The 19,463-nt window shown below is 40.8% G+C and overlaps 1 protein-coding gene across 1 annotated transcript; it reads left to right on the top strand.

Moving 5' to 3' along the window:
• Nucleotides 1–7,761: 7,761 nt before the first annotated feature.
• Nucleotides 7,762–11,216, top strand: LOC116231803 (E3 ubiquitin-protein ligase Topors-like). Its single transcript, XM_031597781.2, has 2 exons — nucleotides 7,762–9,650; nucleotides 9,865–11,216. Exon 2 carries the CDS (start codon nucleotides 9,944–9,946, stop codon nucleotides 11,000–11,002), a length of 1,059 nt encoding a protein of 352 aa, XP_031453641.2. The 5' UTR covers nucleotides 7,762–9,650; nucleotides 9,865–9,943; the 3' UTR covers nucleotides 11,003–11,216.
• The last annotated feature ends 8,247 nt before the right edge of the window (nucleotides 11,217–19,463 follow it).

Genomic DNA, 19,463 nt, shown 5'->3' with positions numbered 1-19,463 from the left:
GAAGAACACTGATGTGTGGGGCATACCATACGAAGCAGAGTAGATCTTTTCACTCTGAGTGGGCTATTTGGTTTTGGTTTTATTACTTTATTTTACAGATTACACCACAGCAGATGAGCTGCTTTTTTACCTCTGCCAAGTTGCAGAATGTGTGCCCTGCCATATCAGTACATGGGGTGGCACAAGGTAATCTTTTAGGCATGCTGATCACCAGATAACATACAAAATATTCTTCCTTTGCATCCCTCTTGTCCAAGGATACTTGGCAACTCTGACAGCTGCTTCTGCTTTGGCTGGAGTGGAGCAGGGATGTGACACACTCTGGTTCTGCTGGTACTACAAATAGCAGATTCCTGACAGGAAAATTGAGTTACATTATCTGTAATTACAGCTTCTGGAATTCCATACCAGGCAATTGAGAGCGGCTGGTATTGCATGCGAGGGATCTGTTTCCCAGCCACCCAAACAGGAGACAGACACCACACGGTTTCTTGTCAGTCCTTATAAACAAGCAAATACCTAACACAACTCGGAGAAGCAAGGCAGTCTGCATATCACGGCTCTCTGTCATTGACTGGCTGGAAGTTAATTGCAGAAGCTTCCTAGGTTTGTTGTTGCGAACCCTTATACTGCACTGCTTCTGTATGTCTACATAGAAAGCTTTGCATAAACATCCAGCACCAGTATGGTTCCTGTGTTTGCTTTGACATGTGGCTTCATATTTTCAAGTATTTTGATGCATCCTTCTCTATCTACTCTCCACTATTGAAATTGTCATGCACACATTTCCACTCCTCATTCACTTATAGATACAAATGTGTTGGAAGTCCAGGGATTCCCCATACTGCTATAAATTGATTATCTGCTACAAAGAAAACCTTTAGATTTGTTAATCTTCTAAGGATACTTTAAGAACATATGCTGACATAAGAGCATATGCTGACAATTTGAATCATGAAGTCACTGTCTGATGCTCTGTGGGTACAAGAAGCAATGATAACTTACTTTCTGATATTTCAGAAATTGCAACACAAAGACAGTGACAATATGACAAGTTTGAAATCTTGACAACCTGCATATGGTGCCATCCAAAAAGTCAAAAACAATGCCTGGAGAACTGCTACATATGTTTTTTGTTCCTGAAGTGCAGTTCTACTGTCTTGTGGAAAATATTGCAAAATTAACTGTTATAAGTGGATTGCTTTGATGTAATACTGCTGATGTTAGTGATATAATGAATGTTTACTGCTCTTTTACTGATATCTGAAAACAACTTATTACTTTGGACTTTAGATTCCAAAGACCACCTAGATTTGTCAGCCTGTGAAGGTGATTGGAGACTCTGAAGAGAGGAACCCTACTGCAGCATTGAAGTTAGTACCTAAGTGTGAGGCAAATTCCATGGCGAAGATCATGGACAGAAAAGGTTTGTTAAGAAGTCCAAGAGTTTAAATCCGTCAAAGCCAAAATTGCACTTCGTGGCATTTGAAGTGCCAGCAAGTTGATAGCTGGGAGTTAGGGTTTGGGTTTTGTTTTTTTTCCAAGCCATTTAGGCTTCGAATCATTCCTATTAATTGCATTTACTGGATATCTCTCTTGCTCTCAGTTCCCCTCCTTGCTTGCTTTGGTTTGGTTTGGTATACTTAAATATAAATTTCCCAGGCACAAAAATCTTTAACACAGTTATCTTAGCTACCATGAGTTTGACAGATCAGGGAAAAAACTGAGGACCTTCTGAGCTGTTACAACTTCATGAAAAGAGCCCTGTCTCCTTAGCTAGGGCTGCAACAACTTATTAGATCAGTACATATGGTACCCCGGGAGTCTGATTACATGAGGCTATCATGGTGAACGCCACTGTCATTTTCAAGAAATATTCTGCACATAGACATTTTTCAACAACATTCATGCACAACTCCTTTAGAGTTTCACATCAGAGAATTTTTGCTCCTGAAGAATGTAACAGTGTAAATACAACTGTCTGAGTACAGATGGGAATTCAGAAGATCATGAAAAAAATGTGTTTCCTTTAAACGAGTTTTACCTGCCAGGAATCTTTAGTGAATATATTAAAAGAAACCTTTATTCGGTAATTCTTGGTTTCCCCTTGCCCTGTTTTAAAGGAAAGATTTTTTTTCCCCCTCAAAAGAAAAGGCCAGTTTGTAAAACAGAGTTCTAAAAGTTTAAAACTTTGTGGAGCAACGTATTAATATTTATAACTGGTTTACTGCATTTATTTAAACCACAGACTATTAGTAATACAGTCTATGGGGAGAAAACTTCCTTATAAATAACCCCTTTATGCGTTCATTTTCCAGCTCTCTCTTTAAAAGGAAATTTCTTGTTGTCTGATGGTTGTTTCAGTTTCACTTCAGACTTGATTTCCAATTTGTACTTCCTAGACAAATGCCTCAACCTTTGAAAAACATACATCGTGATCTCGTTATTTGTTCCTTCCTTTAGGACAATAGATTGAAACTGGTAATGGTCGTTTGCATTGTACTGCTCACCACTTGCTGACATTCTAAGTCCCATTTTGATGAATAGTAGACAAACGGTGCAGTTCAATTTTATGTTATCTTGTACAATTTTATCAAACTAGAGGTATAGCTATTTCTTGAGTGCAGAAAGCATGTTAGGTCACAGAATTAGTGAACCTGAGTACTGAAGAAACTGTTATGACTAAAACTTACTTTTCCGTGCTGTATTTTTTTTATCCCTAGTCCATAGTACTTAAGAATGGTCTAACACTTTCTGTATACGTCTGTTTAGCACTTCATCTCTCTAGAATGTGGCCCTTATTTTCCCTCAGAAGTAGCTAATTATATTCTATCTGCATTTTTGTATAGAATAAGATAAGATGAAGGAGCATGTCCTGACGACACAATTCATGACTATGGTAATATCTCCTTCCCATTTGCAACCCACCATAATGTATTTGCTGAAATACACTGTCTTTTGTACTACACAAAGACTTATAATCAATGAGAAAGCAAATCTTGGACTCTGGTCAATTGTTTAAGAGCCAGATAGACAACCCTTTTTTCTTGAAACTGTCCAGAAAAATGAAAGGTGAAAGCAGCCTATATCAATCTCTCCATGTACAATATCTGTTGGATTTACAAACATAGCGCGTTATATAAATATATATAGATACCAAGACTACTTTATTTCTGACAATGACTGGTTCTGAAAAAAAAAACAAAAAACAAAAAAACTGCATTAGAGGCATTTGAATATTGCATTCTGATTTAATCTACATGTGTCTTAGAACAAGGTATAAAACAGGAGTAGGGATAGATCAGTCTGTAAATGATGCAGGGCTGAAGGGTAGGTGTGAGATGATAGATTAAGAACTCCTGCTCGCTTAAGAGAGACTGTTGGAAATCCTTGAAGTATAGAAAACCTTAACAGAACAACCGTACGTTGCTGTGTGAAGAGCAAGGTTAATAGCAAGGTGCACAGAATATGTGGCCATCATTTTAAGGTCTTGTGGATGAAATTTATGTTACCTCTTCAGTAGACTTCATGGAAAATACAAAATGCAGGAAAAAAAAAAGAAAAAAAACCCACAGACCTAGGCAGAAAGGCATGACTACATGCCAAGATACTTCCTGGCATTTGTAACTGCACTGGACTGTCTTTTTATTAATGTCAGCAAACTGAGTGGGACTCAAAGGTGACAAACACAGGCCAGCTGGCTTTCAGGAATTCTTTGTATAAGCAGGAGTTAAACCATCAACTTACCCTTCACTAAAATTTTAAAGCAAATGGAAGTTTGGTAATTTTACACTAAATACAAGAAAGTGAGCCAGTTGAACATCATGACCTCAAACTGCCGACTGACAGAAAAGATGGAAAATTGAAATACCTGGGCATTGGCAGGAATGGTCCTATCTCCATGCATTTTATGACTGATAAAGATGGAAGAGAAAGAATACGCATGCTGCAAGGTGCACTTAGAAGAATGTATGTCTGATAAATAGAGGCGATGTTACGCTTCTGAGGTGACTTCTTGGAAGACAGAGCAAAAACAAACAGCATCCTGCAGCACAAGTTGCTGGAAAGACAGGTTAAAAAGAACTGGATATGCTCACTGTGAGGAGTGAGAGAACAAATAGGAACTGAGAAGGTAAACTCCCTGGCTTTCACAGCTGTGAAAAAATGAAATCTTTCAGGTATGGGTAGGCCGAAAAGAATTATATAAATATATTTAAAGAAGGGAACATTCTCTACTACCTATAAGGGGAAAAGCTTCTGAACAGTTGTCCAATGCCAAATATTTTCCTGTGCTGAAAATGTCAGTGAGGTTCTGGCAGGTGCCTTGGAAAAACACAGCCCTCTTTTATGTATGCTCAGCATCCCCAGTGGGAGACACCATTTCCTCAGGCTGCACTGGGGTTGTGTTTGGCACCTGAGGTGTTTCACAGGAAACGACAACAGGCTTTTGATGGTATAGAGGATACTGTAGTCTAAATGAATGTTTTAGCATGAGGCGGGTGGGGGCGAGAGGAGAGCCTCTGTGCAGGTTTAGATAGAGTCACAGACCTCCTGGTGTAACCCTAAAAGGAAAAATAAATTCCGGGTAAGAAATTGTCATAGGAGGAAGAAAAACGAAAATATGTATGATATGCAGAAGTAACCAACAAGCCTGAACCCTTCATCAGCATGCCTGCTCCATCACAAAAGGCTGCAAGACACTGTCATGTAATCGTGAGTTACTTCAGGAAAATTGTCTTCTGCTATTTCTCAAACCTTTTAAAGACTCCAGCCCTAACACTGTGTTACACTAAGTGCAAAACAAACACACAGGGGAGACTGGCAACAGTTTGAGGTACCTTACTCATGAGGCAAGTCTCCCATACAGAATGGAAAGAGAAGCCTTCATTTCCTATCTCTACCTAGACAGTAATCGCTCCATAATTAGTTATGACTCATTTACCCCATCCTAATGCTAAAATAGTACCACAGGAGATATACGTTGCCTGTATAAAATCATAAATTATACCGCTATCAATTCAATTAATTTACTCTCAGAGAAGAAATGAACTGGCAAATTACAACCTACCATCCTGGCATTTCACAAATCAGCAAGTGCGTACAGGTGCTTTCTGGAATGTTTCCAAAGAGGGGAAAGCTGCTACAATGCGTGAGAAGTACAGAAATTATTTGTATAAAAAGAAACCTGTGCACTGCCAAATCTAGGGAAACTTTGCTTTTGTTAAAGCAAATATTTAATTTTAAGCATGAGAGATGGATGTTGAAATGGGGCAAATACACCTGGGCCCATGAAAAAACAGGACTGTCTATATGAAGTTGGGAGAACCCCTCTGAGAAGTGCAGCTCAGCTAGTGACTTGGGCAGAACAGATGCCTAGCAGCATGATGGCACCAAAACTTTCATCAGGGATCTGCTCTTCAATAAAGGTCTCTTTGGTGACGGTACTCTAGTTTTTCCAGGACTACAAGAACATGCCAGAAAACCTTGACCCACATATTTGTAACCATAATTGCTGATTGGCAGTCTTGGATTTATTAAATTCATAGTAACAAATGAGCAAGAACAATGAACACCCTCAAGAAAAAGGAGAGATTACATGTAGAAATCCAAGCATCAGTGACACAAAGCATTCATGCACAAAGGCAGTGCTAACCATGCATGAATTGGATGCAGCTGGGATTGTCAACCCCAGACCACTGTGGCTGCTGTTAATTAAGGTGATTTTCATCTAAAGATATTCAACATCTTCCTCCAGTTGAGTCATACTGTCTTTCTCATCTCCTGTGGAGAAATCCCACCTACACTCATACCTATCAATTCTTTGGTGTGTGCATCTGAGTGGGTTCCACTACAAACCATGCTGCTGAAAGTATTTGAAATTAGTTGTGATCCAATATTAAGACTATGAAAGATCTCTGTTTTTCTAGTTTAGAAACTTCCCCTTTTCAATCTGTATTTTTGATTGTGTGTGTGAAATTAATGGCTTTTAACTGTTTTTCCCCTTCTGTTCAGCTTCTGAATTCATTTGGAATGTACTTACCACAGCCACCAAAACAATACCATGACAACCCTTGATACATGCCTATATTTAAGGTCAAACCTTGTTTGTAAGCTTGTAGTTTGTCATCACTGCACAATAGGACTATTAGTGTGTTAAAAGATAGGTAGGCACACAGGCATTTGGAGGAGAGATGTAATTTCTAAATGGGACAATGTTCCCTGGCTACATCTGTGTTAGTAAATTTAGCAGTGCCTGGGAACTTTCCCAAGCCCGGGAATGTGATCATCTCTGCTATTAAACTAAAAGAGTGGTGATTTCAGCCCATTCCAGCTGGCATTCAACCAGACAATTCCTGGCCGCATTCTGGGAGCTAGCATGGACCAGGGACCATTCCCAGTAGGCACTTTGCATAGAGACACCCTGTTTTTGGAAGCTTCTCTTGAAGCACAGGCAGAACCCATTATCTGCCAGGTGCTCTCAGTGCCCAAGTACGAGCAGACAAATGTAACTTAGAATTATAGACATAGGTTTTGCGTCCTTAGGGATCACTTACCACACCACGAAGATAAACATAAATTTATAATACTGTTCTGAGTTCAAATGATTTAAACGGATTTCCATACCAGTTTGTTGTAACTCGGAGTCGTTCTAAGCTTATCATTCTTCTTCTTTATTCATTTATTATTTTAAAAAAGGAACTCAAGTCTAACCACATCATCTACGTTTATTGGCTTAAGTGAGTAATTTTTCAGCTTCGAGTTAAAATCAAGGGGAGAATCAATATGGGCATCGCTGTAATTGAAAACCAGTGGGTGATAATTCTGTACTGAAAACAAGATAATAAGAATAGAGATGAAACACTGGTAGGGGAAAAGAAGAAAAGATTAAAGATAGGATCTCAATTAAATACCAACTATTATTAACATTATATTAAAAACTTCCCCATGTTCTTTTCATATGCTGTAATTTTTTTTCTTTTTTCCTCTAATGGATGTTAAAGGAAAGAATAAATGAAGTTATGTGAAAATATTATAAAACAAATTCAGACAAAATCAATCAAGTGTATCTTTAGCTGGTAATTTATTCCTAATATCATTGAATTTACCCTGAAACATGAATATTTATATCCAAATCATCTTTTTTACTACTCTCTTTACATAGCCTTCCCTTCTACCTACAGCTATTCTAGCAAGAAGGAATTATCTTTCCATTGCTCACAATGAATGAAAAAAAGAGAGGATTCAGATTTATTCCTTTACTCCTAACTTCTAACAGACCTGATGGCTCCAGCTCTGAACCTTCATACTCAGGAGAAAGGGAGAATTCAATCTCTAAATAAATAGCAAACAGGACACCAAAACTATTTTGTCTTTAGTCTAATCTCTATTTCAAACAACTCAGTGCTGACAGTTCAAGGGAAGCTATTCCGCTTTCAAACCTTTCTTATTCAAAGCTATATTAAAGATGAGCTTCTTAAAGCTCCCCGAGTACAGACGATGATCAGTTCTGAAAATTAGATTTATTGAAAATAATAAAAAAAAAATCTAAAACTTGTCACCACAATGAATACTATAATTCAACTTTTAAGTGGCTGACTTCTAGAGAAAGAAGAATATCATTTATTTCTCACTACTTCTTTTAATATATATGACAACAAAAGTAGAAAGCCATGAAAAGAACAGTTTAATTATTTAATGAAGGAGGACAGTGGATGATGAAAGGCTGACACATTCTCATGTCTTTCCTTGTTCCCATTTTCATACAAAAGGTTAGTCATGAAAAAATACTCCACAAAATTAATATTAATAATAGAATAAGGATAAAGATTGGAATATCAAAGAAAAAAATAAAAGAACATTTAGGTAAGTTACAGAATTGAAGCCAGTTCTGCAGGTGAAGTTTCCTGTGATACACTCAAGGTAGATGTTGCCACAGTGAGCTCCTTAGAGAGCTTGTGGGGAAAAGGAAGAAAGAAAGAGGTTGCAGATGGTTAAAGAAGGGCTGTTTTCTGTTATCTAAATTGCAAAACATTAAGGAGAGGTTAATCCTCCATTCTTCTGCATATATAACACACAATGAAATCATGAAAAGCTTATCGGCAGCACTGTTGAATTTACACTGTTGCTCGAATGGTTCCTAATTCCTTTTGAAGGGCACACATTTTGGTTATCAAGTGCCTTTCATCCTCGGGCAGCTCCAGGTGTGTCACTGACAGTTCAGTATAATGACACCAGCAGACTGCTTTTGCAAGAAGAGTTTGTCATTCAGTCCTGAGCAGGAGAACAATTCCCCAAATCCCCGTCTAGCCACACTGCCTACCAACATATTGTGTGAGTTACAGTGGAAAATGCAGATATTGTTCTTTTCTTTTGTGCCTTTGCACATGAATGGAGATGAAGAGGAATTTGCTCACACCACACTTGCCAAGGGAACCATAGACAGGCAGGGGGAAGTAAACTGCACCTTTATTATGTTTTCTCTGGACCAAGAGAGGAGAATGGAATGGTATTGTGACTGAGACACATTTCTTTGCCAGCATGTCTCCTGGGATGGTACAATGGCATATCGTCCCACATGCAGCATTCAGCCTGCAGACAGGGAAGCTAGCCTTGAACAGGGATGGTCATTAAAGAAGACAATCACAGAATCAATCACAGAATGGTGTGGTTGGAAAGGACCTTTAAAGACCATCTAGTTCCAACCCCTCTGCTCCCCTTGAGAGATATAAGAAGAGTGATTACCAGTGAAAACTACTCATCTAGGAAGAAAGATATTCCCAAACTGACAGAGTGAAAGATTAAAAAAACAAAAAAACAAAAAAAACAAAAAAACAAAAAAAACAAAACCCAGCAACACAAGGCTGATGCTTGCAAGACAGGGAATGAGAAAAGAATTTCCCAAACATTCCCAAAGCAAGAAAACAAAAACTTCTATAAAGAGGAAAAGTTTTTCCACGTAACATATTAGTGAAAAATTTACAGTTTGCTGATGCAGAATCAGAAGAAACATAACATCAAGACCAGAGGTAATTTAATCAGGGAAAAAATAAGATCTGTGCACCAATATCAAATGAATAGTCCAATAAAAGGAGGGCAGGAAGAAAAGGTAGAGCAAATAAAGGAAAGAAAAAGAGGCAATATCTGAAAAACACGTTAATATGAAGTAGAGTACCTTACAAATATGTTTAAAAAGAAAAAAAAAGGGGGAGAGGGGAAGGGGAAGAAGTGGTATTTTGGAAATGACAAAGGGAGGTAGGACAATACGTGACAGGCCTCTGGAAGACACAGCTAAGTGCTTGGAGACTCCAGGAAACAGCTGTACGCAGGAGAAGACGAATGGGAAGGTGCTGCTAGGAAGAGTGCTGTGGTGGCACAAGGACTGCGGTGACATCACTGAGCAACAGGCTGTGATGCCACCGAGCTTTGGGCACTGGCAGGGCCTGGCCCACTCACTCTCGTGCCTGGACTCCTGCCGAGCGAGTGCGTGCGGCTTGGAGGTGGAGCGAGGATTTTAATTGTGTGTTCGGCTGTGCTTTGGGGACTGCTGGCAGCTGCTCTCAGTGCCCATACGTACAGCCACCACCTGTAATCCCCTGGCCTGCCTGGCTCAGGCAGCTGGGGCCCCACGGGGTGCACGTGCAGCAGCACAGGTGAGCTGGGTGGGGACACGTCCCCCAGGGTGGCCATGGGGTGAGCTCTGAGCTGGGGGAACTGCCAGAGCCAGGGCTGCAGTCCCACCCTGTGAGGGCGTGGGGCATAGGGCAGCACAGGTGTGGGGTCTGGAGGGTTTCCTGCTGAGGGAGCAGGACGTTTCTTCTGTCTCTCCCTAGGACAGGGAATGACCATGGCCTCCCTTTCTTGCAGTGCACAAATTTCACTGCTGAGGCGCTGGTGAGGGAGAGCGGCTCATCTTCACTCCCCATCAGGCCACGGCGTGAAGACCATGGCAGCAGAGGAGGCGTGGACATGTCCCATCTGCCGTGACGTGCGAAAGGACATTGCCTACGCAGTGCCGTGCCGTCACGAGTTCTGCCTCGGCTGCATCCTGCGGTGGGCCAAGCAGAAAGAGACCTGCCCGCTCTGCAGGAGGATAATGACAGTGGTCAAGGTTGCTGAGTGGGATGACGACAATGACCTGGATTTCATCATCCGTCCCCCAGCACCACCAGTTCCTGCCTCCTTCCAGGCAGGCATCGCCCACATCTACAGCCCCCAGCATGATGCGCCATCCCCTCCACCCTTTCTGCTGCTGCCGGAGGAGCAGGAGGATGTGGAGGCAGAGGAAAGGCCTATGGTGGGCGGTCTCCTGACGGAGGTGTGGGCAGCCCTGTTCAGGCAGCACCAGGAGATGCTCGACCCTGTGCTGCCATGGCTGCGCCAGGAGCTGCGAGACATCTTCGGAGCGCAGTGGTGGGAGGCAATGGCGGTGCAGAACCTCATCCTTAACGCCCTGTGTCACATCGAGCTGGACCGCGAGGCCCTGATCCAGCTGCTGCGGCCTGCCCTGGGGGACAGAGCGGAGACGCTCATCCAGGGCCTTGTGGACGCCCTTGTGAGCCAGTGGGGCGAGGAGGCACACGGGCAGCGCGGCCTCCAGGGCGTCCACGTGTCCGGAGGGCAGGAGGAGGGCCCTGCGGCCAGGGGGCAGGACAGTTCTATGGCTGCCTCTGGTCCTACAGCATCCCCACAAGGGGCTGTTACATCAATGCTGGGATCCAACAGCAACACTGAAAGTGCCAACAGAGAGGAGCAGCCCAGCACACCAGAGGCTGTCATCCGTGGGGATCTCAGTCACACCCCTGCTGCACACATCCCCAGGGAACTCGAGGAGCCCCACGAGGAGACGGAGCAGGCAGCAGCATCAGGCCCTTCTGCCCAGGGCAGCAGCCCCTCCACTCCTGGCCATTTGTTTGCGAGGGCCCGGCAGCCCCGTAAGAGGAGGGCTGGCAGTGACCCAGACCCACAGCTGCCCTGCAAGAAACCTCCCCCTCGCAAGCACTAGCAGGGATTGCACTTCTCTTTAATTAATATTTATTAAAAAGAGAAGAAAAAAACTAATGTCATTGAGTATATTGCAATCTATTTTACAATACTGATATCGATGTATCTGAATATGTTCTTAGGTACTAAATGAAGAAAATAATCTCTTGAATTGAGCTCAGAATTTTAAAACACACAGTCCATATTACTGATTTTAATTATTGATCCTTTGAAGTTTCTTTCAGTCACTTAGGGTAATCTGTGCCTTTAGAATTCTAGAGACCTATCTCTTCAAAAATTACTGACAGGAGTGCTATTGGAAGTGCAATCGGCTTTTTAATTTTTCCATGTTTTTTTCAAAACAGTTTAAGGATGTTTTAATTTATGAGGGTTACCTTTACTCTTGCTCCTACAGCAATGACACAAAGTTGAGTGTCAGTGCTGGTATCACGGGAAAATCTGGATGCGCAAGCATGAATCTAACAGAAGTACAGCGAGCAGCTTCATGAATCTCCTGTTAAGATTCTGAGTATGCCCAGGGTAGATGGAAGACTTACAGTAACTCAGCTGAGCAGTACACTGAGACCTAATGGAGTAAATTAAAATGCTATACCTTCTCACTAAACAAACTGATTACTGAGTATTAACTATGGTGTAATTGTAGCATCAAAGTCCAGCGATAACACTCAATGCAGCTTGCGAGATGAGATAATCTATCTTTTCAGACCAACTAATAACTGTCAAGTCTACAATTCCTTGTTCAGCTTTACAGTACATCACTGAAATCCTTTTCTGAATTATTGCTCAAAAAAGAATTGCCAGTCATGCTAACCTGAAGAGACAAGTATTCCTTCCCATGCAAGGAACATGTGCAAAGTGTAGAGATACAATTTCACTTCCATCTAAGCTCTTTGCTAATGTGTCAGAGTACTCAGAGCACTGTAGAGGTTTCTGATTTACATTACCTCACTAACAACAAATAATCTTTTCAGAAATTGTGACTGGAACTTCTGACGTAACTGCAAGAGTATCCTCAGTGCCTTCATCCTTACAATGTTTACTGACACACTGGTGAATAGTATTTCTTCTCTACAAGTGGGAAATGGAGGCCTGAAGTGACCTTGTGGCCAAGAAAGAGTAGCTGCATGAACTGCCAGTGGCACAGACACTATAGCAGTTCATGGTATACCCCATCTGGGGAAGAGTTGCAACTTCAGGTGCTTATTGGGAGGCACTCAGACAGGACTAACATTCACTTCGAGGACACCGGGTTTCAGCACAGAGCACTCTGAGCAAGACTAAGCAGCAGCAACCAGCTGGCACCACTGCTGCCCTCTGCAACTTGAACAGCAGGAGAAGAGATGGTTGGGAGTCCTGCCAAGTGGAAAAGCTACAAGGAGATTCTCCGCAAAATGGCAGATTCCCAGCTGATTTTCAGGCCAGGTCCTGCCTTATTCCTCCAGACTGTACAGTCAAACCGTACCTCCAGTCTCATTACTCTTAAACGTAATGGTAGGAAACTCATAGATTACTTCATATTAAATGGACTTATTATTTGTCTTGTTTCATAAAAAAAACTATAAGTTAATACACATTTCTACCATTAATAGCAAAACTTCAAGACTTAGTGAAAATTATCTTTCAGAACTTTGTATTGTTAACATTTCTTACTGATGCAAAGCTCTCTTCTGAACAACTTTTGCTATAATCTAGATGAAAAACATGCTTATAAATAATTTGCTAAAAAAGTATTTTAGCAATCCTGTGCTAGATAATTACTGCTTCCAACAGGACTATTGCTATAAGCCAATCTCTTAACGCCTCCCAGTAGTTTTTGTCCCTGCTAATGATATTTGACTATTAACCCTTTCTTAACCATTTATAAACACACTTAAATATTACATTATAGAATAGATTTTTTTTGCTGACAGAATAGTGTTGAATTAAGGTACAATGTTTTAGAGGTTTTTTTCTGCTAGAAAGATCTCATTAATATGGATACAGTTGTACCTGCATAAAGACACTTGTGTTGATACAGCTTTCTCTCTCACATTTGCTTCTTAAAACTGGAATAAGTAATTCAAGCAATAAGTTATTTAACTACTATAAGATTTCCTCTATGCTGTGTGACAGTTGGGGCACAGCTGCATTTTTTCCAGGTAAAACTAACCTTCATATATACCCAGGAACAGGTAAAATATATCCACATCTGAAATATCACTCATGGCCTACAGAACTATTGTGTTCTGCCATGTCCCCAGCAATTAATTTCAGTGTGTACTCACATGGTTTGGAGCCAGACAGATCATTATGGATGTATACCCTCAGGAGTATCGTGCAAATGGAAACTTATTTCAATAAGCTTACCTTGCACACCCCACGTTTTTCTTTCATTTTTTTGAGCGAGAGGGGGGCTTAAACTGATATTGATTGTTTTTAAGTGCCTAATTATCTTTATATAAATGGCACAATATCATCCTTGAAGTGTTGTTCTTGGTGCCCTGCTCTGTTTGTTATTTTGCATTACAATTATCATGCAAAGCACAGAAGGTGACTTTAAGCAGCTCATTTAAAGCGCTCTTTTCTTAAACACAATATCTTTTTGAGGCTATTTATCTAGATTTTTATCTCCTGGTTCTAAGAAAAATAAGTCCAATTATAACTACACAAAAGTTTTTATTACGAGTTTAATCTTGAAACGTAAATGGGCTATTGTAAAATCCATGCTGAAATTTTAATTTGCACTTTTATTTGTATCTGTGGACTAACAAACCATCCTGCATTGAAATTAATTATACAGATACACAAAATAATGTGATAGCAGAGCATATGTGGCAAAATAGTTCAGAGGTTTGAAGAACTGAAAGTTCTTTTGACCTATTTATCATGGCTGCTGAATAGAAAGGCTTGCCCACTGCCCAAAAACAACAAGAAGACAATATTGTGCAGCGGGTATGTATTCCATTTAATGTTGCTTTTGGTTGCCATGGCTATGATAGCCTTAATATTGTAGGCTCACAGCAAGGTTGCAATTAGTATTTGGATTTAGAAGAGGGAAGATAATGATTTCATATCAAAACTTCTTGTTTAATACTCTTATGGACATAAAACTGCTTGCAGGTTTCAGATCAACTATTCCTATGCTAAGAAAAAACCGAAACAAAAGAATCTGCAGCACTTGGCTCTGAATTCAGTATTTCACAGTGTTATGTGGCATAGCATCTGTACAACTTGTCTACAGTTCAGTTCACTCATACATGCATATATATAAAGAGAGACATATACATGCTTGTATATATATACACACATTTTCCCACACATAATGGAAGTCTGTAATTTTATTCATTTATCCTACCATAGTCCAGCCATGAAGCACTTGACAGTCCAGGAAGTGTCTCTACCTTGTCCTTACTAATCCCTCCTCTTGAAGAGTGGTATACTTCTCACTGCCTTGAAGTATTCTGAGTCAGGGTAAAAGGGCTTGAAAATTCTTCCTCCAAACAGGAAGTACTCATCTCCCAGGCCAAAGTGAGTCCAGTTGATTCAAACTGACAGTTTAAGTCCTGTCTAGATGGCAGACAGATGTGCAAACTGACAATAAGCTCTAATGAAGAAGAAAGACCTAAACCTTCTAATGGAAACTTAAGTAGACTCTTTGGATAAAACTAGATTACCTTACTCTTTAAATGCTTACAACTACTCAGCCTTCATGGTTCTGTTTTACTAGTTCTGTTTTGTTTTCTGATGCTTGCATCACAAGCTGTCTTAAGACATTCTGCTGGGTTTTAGCTTCATAACTGCCTGGTGAGCTGACAGTGATGCCTCTTCTGCCACCTCTGACAGCAGTCATACTTTAAAGCTTCAAAGGAAAGAGCAAGGAAACCCTTGTGGACAATTACAAGATTTACCCCAAAGAGAAACGTCTGCCCGATTCTATCAATTTGTGCTTAGATTTCATCTTCACAACTCTGAGTGCAACACTCTGTGGCTCTGTTTTAAATCTTTTAATCTTCCCATCCCTTCAAATATACACACATCTCTTTCTCAAAATCTATTAAAATTCAGGGCTGATAGGTATCCCAGAGCAATGACTCCCATCAGTTGGCTGAGTTACATTAAAACTAGCATTTCCTCTTCTCTTTTTACCATCATTGAAAGAGGTCATAGATATTCTCCCTAATATGATGAGAAAAAAAAGCAGTCTATTAATCTTCCTGTATTGTCCTTCCAAACTAAACACTGAAGGAAAGGATTTGTGAGTATAGGGGATCTAGCAACAGAGGTCTTGCATCTATCCTGGTGCTGTAGGAATTGTGCTTGATTGGGGTTAATAGAGTTTGTGGTTGAGGTTGATTCACATGAAGATCTCCACAGGAGTTTATAATAAACATCATAATACCAAAGGAGAAATCCTACTCCCAGCTTGTTTGCTAGGCTGCTGTGTACACTGGGCTGGGATTCTCAGACCTGATTTTCCTCAGTGATAAACACGCACATTTTGGGACAGATTGAAGCATAAAATACATTTTACTTTTTTTGCCCAGGCAGCAAATGACCATTTTATTTGAATTGTTTTACTAGTTCTGTTTTAGTAAACATAGGCCTTAATTTTCTTCTTTCCCACCCTCTCCTTCCCTGGCATAAAAACCCGTAAAAATTCTCCAGTGTGAAATGGCAACAAGCTGAAGTTCAGACACTACTGCAGCCGCTCCATAGCCAGGCAGCTACAGCCCACCACAGGTTTCCCTGTGAGTCATTTGCATAGGGCACCATTCAAAGGTATCTTTTGATTGATAGAATGTTGTTCATGTCTTCAGCACTGGTAAATTAATGGAAAACTATGACATCCTGAGAACATATCAGCAATGCCTTCTGTACAGCTGAGTTCAAACTACAAGCTGGAGGAACCTGCTAGTGTGTATAGATCCTCTCCTGCAGATCTCTAGGACCGCTTCTCAGGTAGGCCCAGTGCTTGTAATCCTCCCTTCTCAACATGCCACAATGTGATGAGGTCTTGTTTTTCAGTGACTAGCTATAACATCCCACAAATATTCTAAGTATTATTATTCATATTGTAACTACATGTTCTTTCTGCATGACATCAGGTTCTCCATCTTTTCCCTAGTAGCCTAGAACTAGTTAGCTTCATTTCATGTGTTATCTTGTCCCTCACCTTTCTAGAAATGAGCATTTGAGTTGGGTCTCAGATCCAAAGCTCAGCACTATCACACATCTTTGCAGATGGCTGTGTAGGAGTCTCTTGCTTCTGCCTATGCACTAACTCTTGTGGAATTGAGACTTTCCAGAAGTCATCTTGGAGGGGAAGTCAGAGGTAGATGGCTATCCATTTGTGTAGGAGACAGAGTGTGAGAGCAAAAACAAATCTTGCTGCACTTCACAGACACTGAATATATTCTAAGGGGTCCAAAAATATACTCAGGCTTTCTCTGAACTTATTAAACAGATGTTGCTGGTAGTAATAGATGTAGAAGCTCAAAGCATATCTCAGACTGCAAAACCCACCACAAGCTCATGTTGACACCCGGGCACTCCATGTTACACACTGCTCCTGAGGAGCAGGATGTGAAACTGTCTCTCTGAACACTCCCTCTTTTGAGCAGTCTTACAAACATCTTGTCCGTGAAAAAAAATACATGAGCAACTGCTTATATATTTCCATTAGCTACGATTGGTAGAAGCTTCTGGCCAGTCATTCTCAAAGCTCTTGACCCTCTCTCTCTTTTGGGAGAGGCTTTGAAATTCTTCTCTAGATGCACGATTTTTCCACTAACTGCACCTCAGTAAGTAGTATCACATTTGCTTTTATTTTTGCTTCATCCAGCTTGAAACAGCATGTAGCTAGGCAGCAGCCTTGTTCGGATAAGCAGCTGGACTTCCGCTGCATTCAGTAGCTGATGGGCAGTAGCCACCTATTTAACTCCTGCAGTCAAAGCATACGTCTTCCACTCTTGCTGTTTTCCAGGGATCACTAATGTTGGATCCTTTGTCTGTGGTCAGTGTCTCCAGACACACACTGGCACCACTTGAGAGGTAGCTCCCCACCCTGGGGATTCTAATTGTTGCTAATTGTGACCTTACTGCATTAGCAAATTTTAATTCCTCTTATGTGGCCTCCCCCTATTCAGACAATTCCATTTCTAATAGCCTTTGCCTCCACATTTTCTGCAAATGTCATCTGGCCTGTGATTCCTGGGAAACAGTCTCTCTCATCTGACCCATGGGACACCCTTGCACAGTTGGAACTTGGGTTGCTTCCAATTTACATTTTTTTTCCTCTCTAATCCACATCACTAGCGATTGTTTTTTTGAAATACTGCATCTGTTATAAAGGAGTCACCCAGAGGCTGGGAACGAACAGCTGATGCTTGTCAAAAAGATGCATAGTCTGATCCACAGGTTATCACTATCTTTGATTCAATCAGCTGTGCCTGTCTCCAAATATGATTCTTCCCATGGCTCTCACTAGGCACAGGTCCTTATCTGCCTCTTCCAGGGCCAAGTTTAGATTTGGCATAGCAGATTCTCCCTCACTTGAGCTATGTCCAAGGTACACGATGGAATGAAAGCCTTCATAAACAGTCTCCTCAAGGCTGTTCCTCCCCCCACTACCATCTGATTTGCTATCTCTGCCATTATTTTAAGAGGGTAAATCTTCCCTCAGTGTCTGTTGGAATGGTTATTAAAATTAAAAATAAACACACGCATTCATACATATATAGCACAAAAGAAAAAAGAAAAATGAGGTATACACACACAAGTACCTATAAGTCTCTAAATCTGCAGGTGGTAATTGTTGGCAAAGGTGCTTTGGTGTCTAGATAACAGGCACCACCAGATACCAATGCTTCATTATCAGTTCAGCCGTTTACACCAAAAGAAGTGCCCAGAGCCCATCCTCTGCCCACAGATTCCAGACCTTTCCTGAACAAAGCTACTAAATTTTTCCTCCACCAAATACACTTTTGCCATCTTATGTCTGCTTCTACCAGCTGCAGTACTTGTCTGTGGATTTCAAAGAGTGAAACTTTGCAAATAATACATGCCATTTCCTTCTCTAACTTTTTAAAATGAAATGAAAGACATTCATGAAGAAAAATTAGATAGCAGTACTGTTTTCCTAGGTAAAGGCTATCTATCTGTTCTGCTCCATATACACTATGAAGTGCATGCCTAATCCAAAACACACCTATCCTTGGGATCTTCAACTGAAGGGAGAGGCAGAAATTAAACAGCCTATTAAAACTCCCCCTTGTCTGTACTGACACTGCAGTAGTGATAGGTACCCAGGTCAAATTCTTGCACAAAGAATGCTACAGTTTCAACACAAAGAAATATTTTTTTGCAATTATTTGGCAAAATAACTTTGCAAAAGCAAACAACTGAAATAAAGCTTTGATATATTTGCAGACGTTTTATGAAACAAAAGAACATGTAAATTCTTTGATTAAATCATACGTAATGAATTATTCATCCAGCCCTTTTCTGCACTAATCAGTTAAAACAAGGTGATAACATGACTTTAGAAAAAATAAAAACAAATCTAAGGAACTGTAAGGAAGTAAGCAGAATCTGAAATGTGAACAAGAACAGAGCATGCATAGTGAGATAAAGAAGATTCCTTTTAAGATGGGGGAAAGAGGCAAATCCAGTACATCTTTTGAACAAAGAACAACAAATCCATCTTTCAAAACATTGATCATCCTGATTCCAGATGAGACAGTTTTTGCTGGAGGCACAGAGAAACCAGAGATGTCTAAGGTTGTCTGAGGAGTTAATCTCCCTATACTCTACTCACAGACCTTGCACTTCATCCTTTGATCCTGTGCCTAGAAAGAAGGACTCAGCACTGAGACTGCCCATTTTTTCCCCCATTTTCAAATAAAATATGGTCTAGCTACTCACAACAGAACATCCTATCTGCTTTACAGGAAGGCAGATTGGACTGAAAAAGACTTAAACTTTGAGCTAGTCATACTCTTCCAAGGTTGTGAACCATCACCATTAGAACAGAGAAGGAGCAAGCTTTGCTCATTTTGAGACAGCTCTGACCCAGATCAATGCAGCAGACCCCAGTGCACCAATACATGTGTGGAACTGGGAGAATTGGGACTAGCTACCATTAAAATCTGTTCCACGAATGCGGAAAATACAACTAGTCAATATTTTTCAGACACATGGAAGCTGCTAACATGAGAAGAAGGAACTGCATCTAAAGAAGGGTGCATCAAAAGAAAGGTGGCCAGAAGAGTGAAGGAAATGACTGTTCCTCTGTACTCTGCCCATGTAAAACCCCATCTGGAGTACTTCATCCAGAACTGGGCCCCCTGCACAAGAAGGACATGGAGCTGTTGGAACAAGTCCAGTGGAGGACCACAAAGATTATGAGAGGGCTGGAGCACCTCTCCTATAAAGAAAGGCTGAGGGTGCTGGGTTTAGAGAGGTCTTCCAGTCTTATACAAGTT

The sequence above is a fragment of the Phasianus colchicus genome, chromosome 1, assembly GCF_987193195.1.
Source record: "Phasianus colchicus chromosome 1, bPhaCol1.hap1.1, whole genome shotgun sequence".
Lineage (NCBI taxonomy): Eukaryota > Metazoa > Chordata > Aves > Galliformes > Phasianidae > Phasianus > Phasianus colchicus.
Note: the sequence above shows the minus strand (reverse complement) of the source record. Positions and strands in the feature narration are given on the sequence as shown.

Coding starts and splice junctions, on each gene's coding strand:
- LOC116231803 (XM_031597781.2), top strand. CDS start 9,944: ATGGCAGCAGAGGAGGCGTGGACATGTCCCATCTGCCGTGACGTGCGA.